General features: G+C 43.1%; 1 protein-coding gene across 5 annotated transcripts in view; it reads left to right on the plus strand.

Annotated features, from left to right (window-relative positions):
- The window catches only part of LOC101166705 (filamin-C), a 152812-nt gene that overhangs the window by 100023 nt on the left and 37420 nt on the right, over nt 1-15369 (plus strand). For 3 of the 5 annotated variants that reach the window (XM_023952378.1, XM_023952375.1, XM_023952377.1), the window contains 11 exons: nt 1796-2393; nt 2661-2834; nt 3424-3586; nt 3697-3857; nt 4666-4833; nt 11439-11562; nt 11635-11791; nt 11986-12102; nt 14436-14625; nt 14704-14727; nt 15031-15278. In XM_023952378.1, coding sequence (XP_023808146.1) covers nt 1796-2393; nt 2661-2834; nt 3424-3586; nt 3697-3857; nt 4666-4833; nt 11439-11562; nt 11635-11791; nt 11986-12102; nt 14436-14625; nt 14704-14727; nt 15031-15278 — 2124 coding nt within the window. The remainder of the gene's footprint in view (nt 1-1795; nt 2394-2660; nt 2835-3423; nt 3587-3696; nt 3858-4665; nt 4834-11438; nt 11563-11634; nt 11792-11985; nt 12103-14435; nt 14626-14703; nt 14728-15030; nt 15279-15369) is intronic. The other 2 variants (XM_023952374.1, XM_023952376.1) reach the window with 1 other exon arrangement.

Here is a 15369-nt window from a genome sequence, read left to right on the forward strand (position 1 = left end):
CTGACAGAAAAATACTTTTTTTTAGCTTCAGCCTTTTCCACTTTTTGCTGAATAGACAGAATAGAAAGTATAGAAATATATATAGAAAGTAGAAATATAAATAGAAAGTAGTCCCTTTTCTGAGGCCAATAACAAGTCATTAGAGACTCTAACTAGTGCAGTTTCCGTACTGTGGTGAGGTCTAAACCCCGACTGAAAGTCTTCAAAGTGGCTGTTGTCCTGTAGGTGGCAGTAAAGCTGCTTAACTACAACTCTTTCTAGGATTTTAGAAATAAAGGGGAGGTTTGATATCGGTCTATAGTTGGCCAAGATGCTAGGATCCAAACTGGGCTTTTTCAGAAGAGGTTTAACAACTGCATATTTAAAAGACTGTGGCACGTAACCCGTTTCCAGAGAGGTATTTATCATTGTTAATATGGAATCATTAATTAGGGGAAAAGTTTCTTTAAAAAGTCTAGTGGGAATTGGGTCTAACAGACACGTTGAGGATTTGGAGGACGTAATAATTGATGTTATTTCCGCTTGATCCACAGCAGTGAAGCAGTCTAATGTTACAGAGGTTTCTATGGATGCCTCCATTTCTACCGCTTCAGCCTGTTCTGGGCTGACAGTGGGAATAACTTGATTTAACTTATGTCTAATATTTGAGATTTTACTATCGAAAAATGTAAGAAAATTATCAGAGCTGAGAGAAACAGGAACATGTGGTTAACTTTAGGGCTGAGAAGTAAGCTAGACTGTGATATTACTGCCAAACCACCTCCTTTCCCTGAAATCCTGGATTTCTGATAGTTAGCAAAAGTGGGGGGGTTGCTTCATTCAATCTAACATAGTCATCCTGATGGAGCCAAGTTTCTGTTAAGGCTAAAAGACTGAGGTTGTTATCAATGATTAACTCATTGACTAAGAGGGACTTGGAGGAAATGGATCGAATTTTTAATAAACCGCATTTAATGACATCACAATTCTGCATCATAGTACTGCTGTCTTTCACTTTAAAGTTTCTATGACGCGCTCCTTTCACTTGTCTTTCAGCACATAAGCTAAAGCTAGGACCTGCTTGACTTTCCCTGCATGGGTTTTGCACCGGCACTAACCCTAAGGGAGGCTCAGAGGAGCGTTTTACACTGCTGCTCTGCGCCCGGGTCTCGTCTCTGGATTGTCAGGTTAACAGACTAAGGCTAGCAAAAATGTTTCTAGAAAGAAGAGGGGCACCGTCCACAGTAGGATGGACGCCGTCTCTCCGCATGAGACCGGGCTTCCCCCAAAACGCGCTCCAATTATCCACAAAACCAACGCCGTTTTCTGGGAACCATCTAGAAAGCCAGCGGTTAAATGATGAAAAGCGGCTGTACATTTCATCACTGACTAAGTTCGGCAGGGGACCAGAGAAAATTACAGTGTCGGACATCGTCTTAGCCAGTTTACACACCGAAGCTACGTTTAACTTAACCACCTCTGACTGTCTCCGTCGGGCATCATTACCGCCTGCGTGAATCACGACTCGACGGAACCTGGACTTATTCTGAGCTAACAGCCTAAGGTTCCCCTCGATGTCACCAACTCTGGCCCCCGGATAACACCTGACTGTAGCCGCTGGGAGCTCCACGTTTCTAACTTCAGAAGAGCCAATAACCAGAGTTGAGGGTTCAGCGGGTGTGTCGCTGAGGGGGGAGAACCTATTACTAACGTGGAGTCTCGGGTGCTCTAAGTTTTTGCGTTTAGCACTATGTTAAATCATTTCTTTTTGCTTATCTGGAGCAGTCATCTGTTGTTCTGTCTCTTCACTCTGCAGGTGCAGGCCTATGGTCCAGGTCTTCAGGGTGGTGTTGTGGGTAAACCTGCCCCTTTTGCCATTGACACAAAGGGTGCTGGTACAGGAGGTTTGGGTCTAACAGTGGAAGGTCCTTGCGAGGCCAAAATTGAATGCCAGGACAATGGAGATGGATCTTGTTCCGTGTCTTACTTTCCCACTGAGCCCGGCGAGTATGCCATCAACATACTCTTTGCAGACCAAAACATCCCTGGATCCCCCTTTAAAGCTGTGGTCCAGTCATTGTTTGACCCCAGTCAGGTGACAGCCCAGGGGTCTGGCCTGGAACGAAGCAAAGTCCATGAGCCTGGCTCCTTTGTGGTGGACTGTTCCAAGGCTGGAGAAGCTGAGCTCACCATTGAGATACTCTCAGACTCTGGAATCAAGGCTGAAGTTCAGGTTCAGAACAACAGTGATGGGACGTACTCCATCACCTACATCCCAAAGTGCCATGGCATGTACACCATCACCATCAAATACGGAGGCCAAACTGTTCCACAATTCCCCTCCCGTCTCCAGGTGGATCCAGCTGTGGATGTGAGTGGGGTGAAGGTCTATGGACCAGGAGTGGAACCCAGAGGTGAGCTTCTGGAAAACACTGAGATTTTGTGCTACCTGAAGAAAATGGTTAAACAACTGTGCTCTTTCAAACTGGCAAGAAAAAGCTGCTTTCCTTCAGTGTTAGACATGGGTAAACCAATGTCAAAGGTTGTCTTTGTTCTCAATCAAACTTGTGTGCATCAGAATAATGTTTGTATGGTGAGAATGGTTTCCATCAGGGATTGATTAGTGCAGTCATGGAACGGTTAGAAGTCATTGATGTTTTAAAAAGGGATCTCTGTTGCAGGAGTCCTCAAGGAGGTAGCGACCCACTTTGTAGTTGACGCTCAAGCTCATTGCAAGAGTGGGGGCAATAATGTCAAAGTCCACATCTCCAACCCATCAGGCAACAGCACGGAAACCCACATCACAGATAATGTGGATGGGACTTACAAAGTGGAATATACACCTTTTGAGGATGGTGAGGCTCTGAGGGTTGCATGGTTTTTACAGAGTGCAGCTGCAGTTTAGGATGTTAAGAATTTATAACTATGGGGCACAAACCTCTTTTCAAGATTTAGCTCACCCTCTGCAACAGTGGAAATAATTATACCAGGGTTTTGTGTCTGGGCACTTTTGTGTACGTTTTGTGCACTTTCAGATGAAAAATGTGTCTTTCAAAAATAAAAAGACACCTTTTTTTCCTCTTTCATATTTGCTACTTGCTCATTCAGAACTGTCTTCAGATCAAATCACACACATAAACACAGTGTCAGGGTGGGCATAGTTAATTAAATTTTATGACACCATAATTTTACCACTGAACTTTTGAAAAAACTGTTGTTGTATTCTGTATTTCTAACTTAACCACCTCTGACAGTCTGTGGAACCCAGCCTGATGGAAGTGTGTGATTAATGTGTTTTTCCTAAAACTGACAGAACAAAACACATACCACCTGCAGTCACTGCAACAGATTTTGCTATTTGAGCTTCAGATGCCAGTCTTTTGCATATCTTAACAATTTCTTTCTCAATTGAAACTTAACACAAAGGTGTGTGTCTGTGTACAGGACTGCACCTGATTGAAATGCTCTTTGATGAGGTTCTGGTCCCAAAGAGTCCCTTCAGGGTGTCAGTGACTGAAGGCTGTGACCCAAGTCGAGTTGTAGCTTTTGGCCCAGGTCTGGAGGAGGGCCTGGTGAACAAACCAAACATATTCACTGTGGAAACCAGGTTTACATTTTACATTTATTTTATTTGCACCCTGACAAATTGCATTAATAGCTGTCAAGTTTAACATTTTTAATTTGTTCAACTAAATTTTGTTTTTGTTTTAATCTCAGAGGAGCAGGCACTGGAGGTCTTGGCCTGGCAATTGAAGGTCCATCAGAAGCAAAAATGTCTTGTAAAGACAACAAAGACGGCAGCTGCAGCGTGGAGTACATCCCTTTTATTCCAGGAGAGTATGATGTCAACATCACTTTTGGAGGCTTACCTATCCCAGGTAAAAAAGTCCACCACATATCAGATGTTCCTGATGCCTTAGTCAAAACAGCCCTTGGAGGTGGATACAGGCTGTCTGCGGGTGAAAAATGGTCAAACCTGTATGGGACACACAGGTCCGCAGGAGACAACAATGTCATTGAATGCTCACTGAACCTGTACAGAAACAATGTTCCTGCACATTTTTTTCTACTGCCATGCTATGGGCGACAGCTCGTAATGAACACTTCTACAACACATAAGGGCAAGTAAGGGGGAAGTAAGTGAGATGCAGGTGTGTCATACAGATTTTCCACTTTTTCAACCGCCTCAAATCCTGCAGACTGAACACAAAGGCCGCTAGTGTTGTTCATGTGAAATGTGTACGCTCCTTGTGTGCAACCTGACTGTTAGAGATGAGGAAATTAGACAGAGTGTAGGTTGTGTGGACATCCTACAGGCCCTTGCGTATCATGTGCCCTGGTGAGTGCAGTAAGTGCAGCATTTGTGCACGGTCAGTAAGGAGCCAGTACTCACCTTAACGACTGGAGTTTGGTGTAAGGACGCTGTACGATAGCATCACCTGCATGTCATAAGTGAGTGAAACTTCCATTAGTCTTACAAATACTTCACAATATACTTACCACACACACGACAATGGTATGTTTCATTTTCCTGATGTCTCTTTAGGTGGCTGTACGAGCCTCAAGGAAACTGCAACACACAAATTCACTCCTCTTAAGATACAGCAAGATGACTAAGACATTGTTCTGCACATTCCCAATTAAATCCTGCCTGCAGTGAGACTACTGTGTGTGTTTGTCCGACAGGAAGTTCATTTCGTGTTCCGGTTCGAGAGCTGGTTGATCCTAGTAAAGTGAGGTGCTTAGGTCCTGGTCTAGGGAGTCGAGTCCGAACTCATGTTCCTCAGACCTTTACCGTCGACAGCAGCAAGGCAGGAGTAGCCCCCCTGGAGGTTCAACTCTGTGGGCCAACAGGTAAGAGAGTAAAGTCAAGGTTTGATGTACAATGATCCTTTGAAGTTCTCATACTTCTGGAGGTTCTAAATAGTGTTGGTGTCCACCATTCCACATGAAATTTAAAGTCATTTGAAAAACAAACACTTCCAAACCTAAAAATCTTAGATGAAATTGATAGCACTCCTTACAGACCATGTTTAAAGTAACTTAACCCACCACAACAGACCGGTAAAACATCTCGAGCATCCTGCTGCACACGTTAAAGGTCTTCAGGGAGTAGAGTATGCTGCAGGCCTACTTGTAAACTGCTGTCCTGTTGGTATTCCAGCTCAATCTGTTGTCAATAGTTACTCGCAAGTACTCACATTCCTCTACCTCTGCCACATCCCTGCCCAAGTTGCTGAGAGGCTGGGAAGCTGGTAATTTCTTTTTGAAGTCAATCACCATCTTTTTAGTCTTTTCCACATTGAGCAGCAGGTGATTCTCTCCAGGCCACCTCACAAATTCCTCCACAAGTTCCCTGTATTCCACCCTTTATTCAGCTGATAACAGCAGTCGTCATAGAATTTCTGGAGATGACATGATTCTGAATTGTACTGGAAATCACTGCTGTACAATGTGAACAGGAAAGGAGAGAGCATGGTGTCCTGTGGGGCTCCCGCACTACTCATCCCATCAGACAGGACACTGCCCAACCTGACAAACTGGGTCATGGCCGATTAATTGTCATTGATCCAGGAGACCAAGGATCCATCGACGCCCATCAGCCGCAGCTTCTCACCCAGAAACCATGGCTGGATGGTGTTGAACACACTGGAGAAATCAAAGAATGTGACTCTCACTGTGTCTCTCCCGCCATCCAGGTGTGAGTGAGCACGCTGCAGCAGATAAATGACAGTATCCCCCACCTCCAGGTGTGTCCGGTAGGCTAACTGAAATGGGTCGAGAGAAGGTTCCACCAGAGGTCTCGGGTTGGCCAACAAAATCCTCTCTAGAACCTTTGCTGCATGAGATGTGAGGGCAACAGGATGGTAATCACTTGGGCAAGAGGGAGCAGTGTTCTTGGGGACAAGAACCAAACATGTGGTTTTCCAGGCGGCCGGCACCCTTTCCGACAGAGGCTCAGTTTAAAGAGCTGCTGGAAACCTGCATTGCTGGGCAGCGCAGGACTTCAGAATCCTGGGGCTGATGCCGTCTGGGCCAGGAGCCTTTTGTTGGTCAATTCTTTCTAGCTGTTTCCTCATCTGGCAGGTCGTCACAGTCAGTAAAGCACTTTATATATCCGATAACAAAATAACTTAGGATTTTTTCAAATTCATTAGCTCCTGAGTGACTTTAATTAGTGCTATAATTGTTGTCCTTATTCTCCTCATTTTATTTGGACTTTTCCCTTCAGGAGTTGTCACAGCCAATCAGCTTCTTTCGTCTAACTCTGTATTCTGTATCCTTTCCTCTAACATCAGTTACCTGCATGTCTTCCTGAAACCTCCTCTCTGGTCTTCCTCTGGCAGCTTTAGACTCAGCATCCTCTCTCCTCTGGACATGTCACAACTATCTCAGTCTGATTTGATCTACAAAACCTCTAACATGTGCTGTCTCTCTGATGTCCTCATTCCTGGTCCATCCTGGTCCTTCCCAAAGAGAACCTCAGCATCTTCATTTCTGCTTCCTGTCTTCCTCAGTGTCTCTAGGAAACAACATGACTGCCCTCTCCACACTTTTCTACACCTTTCCTTTCATTCCAGCTCCAACTCTTTTCTGACACTTTTCTCCACCCATTCCAACCTGCCTGCACTCTTCTTAACTTCTTTTCCACTCTCTCCGTTCCTCTGGACTGCTGACCCTAGACCCTTCAGATCCTCCTTCCTCATCTCTTCTCCCTGTAAACTCACTCTTCCTCTTGGGTTCCTCTGATTCACACACATGTTCTCTGTCTCACTGCCGCTAACCTTCATTCCTCTCCTTTCCAGGGCAAACCTCCACCTCTCTAGCTTCTCATCCACCTGTTCTCTGCTCTGCCCATCATAGTCCATGGTGGTTCCTGTCAAAGCTGATCTATCAGTCTTTCCATCATCGTTGCAAACAGGAAGTGGCTCAGACTTGATCCCTGATATAACCCCACCTCCACCTAGAACTCCTCTGTCCCCCCTACAGCACACCTCACCACTGTCTTACAGCCCTCACACATGTCCTGCACTGCTCAAACGTCCTACTCTGTCACTCTAGACTTCCTTATACATTACCACACTTCCTGTCTGGACACCCTGTCATAAACTTTCTCTACATCTACAAAGACAGTGTAGCTCTGCTGCTCACAAATGTTCACTTGTGCTTTTAGTCTAGCTTCAACTCTTTCCCATTATTTAATTGTATGGCTCATCAGCTTTTTTCCTCTGTAGTTGCCACAACTGTGCACATCTCTCTTATTCTTAAAAATGGACACATCACAGTTCTCCTTCATCTTTTTTTTTTTTTTTTTTTTATACACTGTATTTTATCCCACGAAGGGAAATTCTTTCTCCGCATTTGACCCATCCCCTTGGGGAGCGGTGAGCTGCAGCCGAAACCGCGCTCGGGAGGCAGTAGCGTTAAGGGTCTTGCCTAAGGACCCTCACTGGGTGATGTTAACTGCTCGCCATTGATATGGTAATTGCCCCCAGTACCATTGCTCATTCCCCTCCGGGAATCGAACCCTGGTTTCCTGCATGGTAGCTTCCCACCTTACCAACCGAGCTACCCAGCCGCTTAATCTTCTCACCATCTAAGATCCTGCAGAAGATCCTGCAGAACAACCCAGTCAGAAACTTCACTGCCATCTCGCTAGCCATTTCTGTGTCAAGTGTTGTACCACACTGGGTGCAGCAGAACAATGTGTTCCTATACCAGGGGCCGGCAACCCATGGCTCCGGAGCCACATGTGGCTCTTTCATCCTTCTGTTGTGGCTCCCTGTGACTTTGGAAAATAATGAGTATTTTATAATAATTAAATTTTATTTTAGTTTGTTCATTTTTCATGGCATTTCAAAGGCGCTGCTGGCTCCGCACGAAGCGCGAGCCACGTAAAAAACAGCTTCGTAATGACCTTGTATTTATCGGGCGAGACCTGCAGAGCTGATAGCAGGGAGAGGCACGCGGGGCGGCTTCAATAAACATTCCGATCTTCTGCCGGGAACTTGACGTGCCGCGGGGCAGAGACCAACTCGCTGATGACAGAGAGTTTGCGCCCAAAAGTCATCTGAAAACCGCCAGACCCAGCCAAAAGCCGCCCAACACAGCTTTTGTTGATGTTTTTTTTCCCATACTGGACTGATAAAATAAAAGATTTTTCTAAATAAAAGATAGTTCAGACTAATAATAAAATGTGTACAATATTGAATATTTGTTCAGCGGGCTGCCTTCTTCCATTCATTTGCTTAACCCGCTCTATCCCCGCTATAACCTGCGTCTGGCTCTTTCATCCGTGTGCTGCGCTAGAGCGCCCCGACTGTCGTGTCATCCGGCTATGACCGTATTTTGCGCTCTCTGTGTAGGACACACTGAGGAGTGCGGGGGAAACAAATTTCAGCTGCAGAGGATGTGAACAGGAAGAGAGGAAAAGCAGGTGGAGAGGCGGAGGGGTTTTAGCTTCAAACTCTGTCAGAGAGAATGGAAACACGGGCGTCAGATTGAGACAGGAGTTGAAGCAGAGACTTTCCCTGGGATGATTTTTATGAACTCAAAAATGGAAACATGATTACCAAGTAGAACTCTTCAAAATGATAAACCTGATCTCTCCACATTCTCAGTGTCTACCATTCATTGATAAACACATCGCTCCATGCAGCGATCAGACCAGAACCAGTAGCTCCTCCCAACGCGGCCGCTGTATCATCCTTTAAAGAACATAATGTGCATTTGCAGCGACGTATGCTTCAGGCGATGTCCGATTGGCCAATCTACATGTCAATCAAGTCCCGTACTTCTCAGTGAGGATTTTGATTGGCTGGTGGATTTTAAAGAAGTACTTTTTTTAAAAATCTTTTCTGGCCCGCGATCTACACTCATGTCATTGAAGATCGGCCGGTCGATAGCAATCGACGTAATGAGCACCTTTGAATAATATATACATGCATAATGTATATAATGATGTCAAAACGGGTTGTGGCTCCGGGTGCTTTTTTTTTTATTAGGGGCGGTCCCAAATGGCTCTTTGAGTAAAAAAGGTTACCGACCCCTGTCCTATACTCTTATAGTCTCACCCATAGAACCCTTGGTGTCGTAGGTGATCCCACACATCCTTCATGTAGCCTTTTTGTATCTGCTGGGAAGAAAATAGTAAATTTGCAAGACCAGACTGGCTAAAGGACAGTTTAATCCACCAGACTATTGGAAAGCAGGGGTCTTTCCCCTCCCTCTGACCTCCCAATGTCCTTTTTTGACCTAAGTTTTTTGTCTTTTGCATGTCATTTTTTTCAATACATCACACTTTTCATTTCACAGGCTAGTTCTAGCATAGCAAAGAAAGAAATCTCAAAGGATCTGCTATTTATCTGTGTGACCATCTCATCAATAGGATTGCCGAAATTGAAAAGAAAGCTAGATTTTGAAGAAAAAATCAAAAAGTTCAAAACAGCTGGGGGAGAAAGAGTAAAATATTTGTGAAACCACACAAACTTGATGTTAACAAAATGGAAGACTTTGAGAAGTGTTTGATCACAGCTGTCTGAGCAAAAACATATAATGATAAATAGAAAAGTGAAATAAAATTTCAAGAAAATCATGGCACGTAGAATTCTGCAGTATCTTTAAAAGTTGACTGTGACCCTGATTGACCTGCCGGGCAACTTGATCACAACGTATTCAGCTACAACGATAAGAGCTAAAGAAGGACAATAATAATAATAGATTAGATTTATCTGCGCTTTTCCAGATGCTCAAAGTGCTTATAATTTGTCCATTATTCAGTCACTTCTCATTCATGCATGGTGATGGTAAGCTATTTTTGTAGCCACAGCTGCCCTGGGGCAGATTGACAGTGGCGTGGCTGCTAGTTCGCGCCTACGGCCCATCTGACCATCACCGGGATCATTCGTGCACATTCACACACCAGTGGAGGCGCACCAGAGGCAAGGAGGGTGAAGTGTCTTGCCCAAAGACACAACAGTTGGCTGGGTGGAGTGGGGATCGAACCACTGACCCTTTGATCATTGGCGACCTGCTTAACGCCTGAGGGACTGCCACTCAAGGACAAGTGCCCTGACAAACCTGTCTACAGACAATACAGCAATTTAAAGAATACTGACCTTGTCATTTAACATCAGATCTATATCTGTATCCTGGTTCAGCTGAAACAAGGACACTGGCTTTGAATAAAAAAAAAAAAAATAAATTAGGATGAATCAATTATTAAAGACAATTGAAGTGACAGTCTTTTCTAGCCATATCAATAAGCACTTCACATTGTTTCCCGATATTTAGTTTATATCAAGGATTCCTGATGATTATTAATTATGTAATTTTTAAATACAACTTCTTAATATTGTATTGTTTTTTCCAATGACAAACAATATGCACCCATTTCTAATACTTGATATGGAAAGATTATAATTAGGGATTTAATGATTAATCACTGAATCAATTTATATTTCTTCAATCCAATCAATCTGTCTGAAGCAAGTTGTTTATCGAATCGACCAATACCATTATAAAATCATTTCAAAATTAGATGAATCGATAATAGATACTGGAAAATACCATTTGGATTGAGGTACAATAGGTTTATGTTACTATAAGGTAACAACGACTTAGTGCATAAAAGCGGACAACACACATGTGATGTCATCAACTCGGATCAGTCCATCATTCCAGTCCAATGTGTGGACAGACTTTGAATAAATTCATGTGACCATCCAGTGTCTAGAATGTTCTAAGAATGTTCCCTTTGGATTCTTTGGATGTGGAAAAACAACAGTGGTGAACTTTAGGAAACTAACATGTGAATGTATTTGACATTCATTCTAGTTTACTTGTTGGTTTGGACACAGATTTCATTTCCACGTGATGATCTGGAAGAAATCCAAGAATCTGAAAAAATTCACTGTTCAGTACCAGGAATTTCTCTCTGAGTAACACCGGTTAAAGTTTTGGTTAAAGATGTCCTGGATCCAGTTTAGGTCAGTGAATTAGCTCGTTCAAAATTAACGAATTTTGACTAAGAATTGGATCAGCAAGCACAAATTATATGAATCGACTTGTCAAAATGAACCGTAATTGTAGTGATTTCTGAAGTAATGTTATGTCTGTTTTCATAATTAATATGTACTTCATCTTTGTCATATGATTTATTGATTTTTATGGATTTTTAATGACCTGAAATCAGTGTTGGTAAAGTATAAATATCTGATTAGAAGTTAAGAAATGGATAATGATCATTTGTATAAAGAAAAAAAAGAAAGGCTCTTTTTTTTGTCACCTACTTGTTTTTTTTGAGGGAAAAGTTGCTCTCCTCTATCTGTAGAAAGTTGATAATCTGCTGTAAGAACTCTGTTCTAGTCCTTACTTTGCTGATTTTGTGTGCGTTGTCTGACTGCATTTGTTCTTGTTGGCTTCATGTCACGGCTTGAACAGCTTCTGCATATCCTTAGGTGTGGCAGAGCCGGTCAGCGTCACAGACAATGGGGATGGTACTCACACTGTCACCTACACTCCTGCTAACGATGTCTTGTACACCATTAATGTGAAGTACGCTGACCAGCAAGTGCCGCGCAGGTTTGTGTAAAGAAGTATTGAAAGCCTCGATGCTTCTCTCTAAAGTGTGACGTCTTTGGTTTCTTCTCTCAGTCCTTTCAAAATCAAGCCATTACCAGCTCATGACGCCAGTAAGGTTCGAGCCAGTGGACCAGGCCTAAATGCATCGGGGGTATTGGCTAGTTTTCCCGTTGAGTTCACTATTGATGCTAGAGATGCTGGAGAGGGACTTCTGACGGTGCAGATATCGGTGAGTCCACCTCCTTTAGAGGAGCCAGAAGGGTCTATGGCTTCACAAACCAGAGTACAATAATGAAGTCTGACTTCATGAAGTTTAAACCAGAGTATTTGGTAATGGTAGGTGTTCGATTTGGTGTGATCTGTCTGTGGATCTACCAACCCAATTTCAACCCAAACTGGGGGCGCTTGTTGCTCTTACTGCAGGATCCGGACGAGTGCAGGCGCCAGGCCTCGGTGTTTGTGGAAGACTGGGGCAGGAGGGTTTGGGAGACTCACATAGTAAAGAAAACCATCCCCTTCAGTATTCTAAAGAGAGGCTGTGTAAGGCCGGCACCCCCTTTCATTCCCCATTTTAACTTACATTTGCATTTCATCTCCCCCCTCCCCTAATGTCTATGCCATCTCAGAACAGATTCAACATGTTTCAACAGGACTTTTGTTTTAACCCTTTTATACCAAAGCTTTGGCTTCAGTGTTGATGTACTTTTGACTACCGCAACTTTTTAAACATTGACACAGTTGCGGTAAGTCCAGTTGATTCTGTTGCGGAGAAAAGCGCCTTTAGGCCATTATGAAAAGCCACTTTCTTCTTGTCAGAATCAGCTGATTTACGGTGATCGCTTGAACGGTCAAAGAGATACGGTAAGTTAAAGACTGTGTTTTTTTAGGTGTCCCTGGAGAGAGCTTTGGTGTTTAAGGGTTAAAAAAGTTTTTTTTTCATGGCATCACTGCTTTTCTATAGATTCAACTCTAAACACTCTTTTGAAAATGTTTTCTATTTGATTTTCTAATGTACTTTAGAAAAGCCGTTGTTGGACAACTAAAACCTCCTAAATGCCAGACTGATATAAAACTCCAAAGACACAGTTTAAAGCCCCACTCTGATCATCTTCTGGTTTATTTTCAAAGCTTTTCCAGAGGTCTTTTATTTATGAATAGCCTGTTTTGAGCAAAAATCTAAAAACCTGTGTAATTTTCTCAGACATAGTTTCTGCAGAGACGCACAAGTTTATTAGAAATTCACCTCTGAGTTGTGGACGGGACTGTTTTCATGGAGTAAGCCTCCACTGAAAACCCATTATCCATTTGTTTACAGTCTGTCCCGTTAGCCTACAGCCCTCATACCCCAAGGCTAGCGGTGAGCAACATCAGATCTATCCATCCGTACAGTTTAGATCCAGATTCCAGCTCAGCCGAGGAAAACAAAGACCTTCAATGATCTATTGGTCTGCGAGTGGATGCATCAGAAAGTGACGGGGCAGGGAACTTGTGACTCCGCCTGTTTCACTTGCTGCATCACAAAAGAGCTTTTCCAAACAGCCTTTTTTCCTCTGCTCCTGATTCACAACAATGGGAATAATGAAAATGTCAGAAATGCAGTTTTAATCTTAAATTATTCATATATATGTCCTCCAACATGAGAAAATTGCTACAAGAATGTTAAAAACACCGTTTTCATGGGAGTGGGTCTTTAACCTGTTCATCTCTGAACTATATAGATTAGACTTTCAAATGCTTTTATTATAATTCTGTTCCTGTAATGGAACTTATACAGTCCTGAAGGATTTTGAATCTTTTGAGTTGGTATTTCTACATACAAATTCCAAAAACAGTTTTGGTAAAAATATGAGATTTTTAATCAGTCACTCTGATTCAGATTAAGGGTCTTTCTCCTACTTATTTACTTCTGCAGGATAACCCCAACAGAAACTGAATTTTTCTTTCACACTAACTTTGTTCATTTTGCTTTTTTGAAGATTGAATCTTAATGTTTCAACACTCTTTCTTTAGCTAGAGACCCCCACGCCCCAATAACCAGCACAACCAGCACAAAGCAGTTCTATTTTCTCCACCAGAAAGGTTGTGCCTGTCCAAGAAGTATAGTTCAGTCAAACTCTGGATCTGAGCCACCACAGTGGTAAAGAGGCTCTGGAGAGATCCAGTAACGAAATCCTTAAAACACTATTACATATTTCAGCAAAGAAAAATCCTGCCCCCATAATAATTTTTTAAACTCCTTTAGAGAAAACCTGTCCTGCCTCCTCTTCTGTGGCGTGTCTATAGCAGGGGTGTCAGACTCCGGGCTTCGGCTTCTCGCTGGTTTTTCAGAAATCCTGCCTTATCTGTTGGTGATTACCTGGATCAGGCGTGGTTAGCCAATAAGGAGCTTCAGTGACAGGTTAGTTGGAAAACATGCTGGACGCCAGCCCTTGAGGCCTGGATTCTGACACCCCTGGTTTATGTCCAGTTAAATCGAACAGAACAATATGTTTTAAGTTCCGCACTAACTCCAGGGCTTCATAAACTGGTCTGTCTGTTGATACTTTGTCCAAACAAATTACAGGTTTGATGAGCTGTCACTGAGTTTCTATTGGAAAAAAACCGGCACTAAAAAGACTGTTGTCATGTCCGAATGTCTGACCTGTTGCTCATGAGGCTAAGCAGACTTCAGAATACTGGATTTGTGCTGTTTAAGATGGACATTAGAAAAACTTCAACAGTGCATTGCTTACGACTATGACAGCCTTTCCTTGTTAATTAAATGAAATAATAATTAATATTTTTTTCCATCTTTGACACCCTGTATTGGTTCTCCTCCTACCAAGAACTGAATTATTCATCCTTGTCTTATTTGATCTGGAATATGTTCCAAGGATCCCAAGGGAAAACCCAAGAGGGCAATCGTCAGAGATAACAGAGATGGGACTTACACAGTGTCCTATATCCCCGATATGACTGGCCGCTACACTATCACCATCAAGTATGGAGGGGATGAGATTCCACACTCACCATACCGTATCCATGCTGCACCCACTGGAGATGCCAGCAAGTGTCTGGTCACAGGTTAGAGTCCTCCAACTCCTCCTGTATTTTCATCATAGTGGTTTGTCAGCATCCCTGACTGCTGTTGTTTTCATGCAGTGTCCATTGGGGGTCACGGGCTTGGTGAGTGTCAGTTGCCACTCTTTTAATTACTGACTTGATCTCAGCGGTAAACACAAGTGTTGATGGTTTGCCCTCAAATATTTGGGCTAAGATTTTCCATTCTTTTGAGCTTTGCTTCATCATTAAGGTGTGTTTGTAACATTTACAAAACCTTTAACACGGTCGGCAGTGCTGCTTTTCCAGGTCACTTGAAATCACTACAGTTTAATTTTTAAATGTAAAATCTTCAGGATTTATGCTTATTTTATGCCAGCTTGAAACAGCTGAGAACATGTTCTTTCTGTATGTTGTCTGTCTGTTTAGGTTCAGGTCTTGGCCCTAGCATCCAGATTGGAGAGGAGACAGTAATCACTGTGGATGCAAAGGCTGCAGGAAAAGGAAAGGTCACCTGTAAGGTGTCAACACCGGATGGGGGGGAACTTGATGTGGACGTAGTTGAAAATGCAGACGGTACATTTGACATTTATTACACTGCTCCGGAGCCTGGGAAGTACGTCATCACTATCAGATTTGGGGGTGAACAAATTCCCAACAGCCCCTTCCACGTGGTGGTAAGTTTCTGCCGTGCAGACTCTGCCTCACCTGAGGTCATTTCAGGATTAGTTTTTGTTCTTCTAATGAAAGTAGCGTTTTAGTTCTTTA

Source organism: Oryzias latipes, chromosome 23 (assembly GCF_002234675.1).
Source record: "Oryzias latipes chromosome 23, ASM223467v1".
Classification (NCBI taxonomy): domain Eukaryota; kingdom Metazoa; phylum Chordata; class Actinopteri; order Beloniformes; family Adrianichthyidae; genus Oryzias; species Oryzias latipes.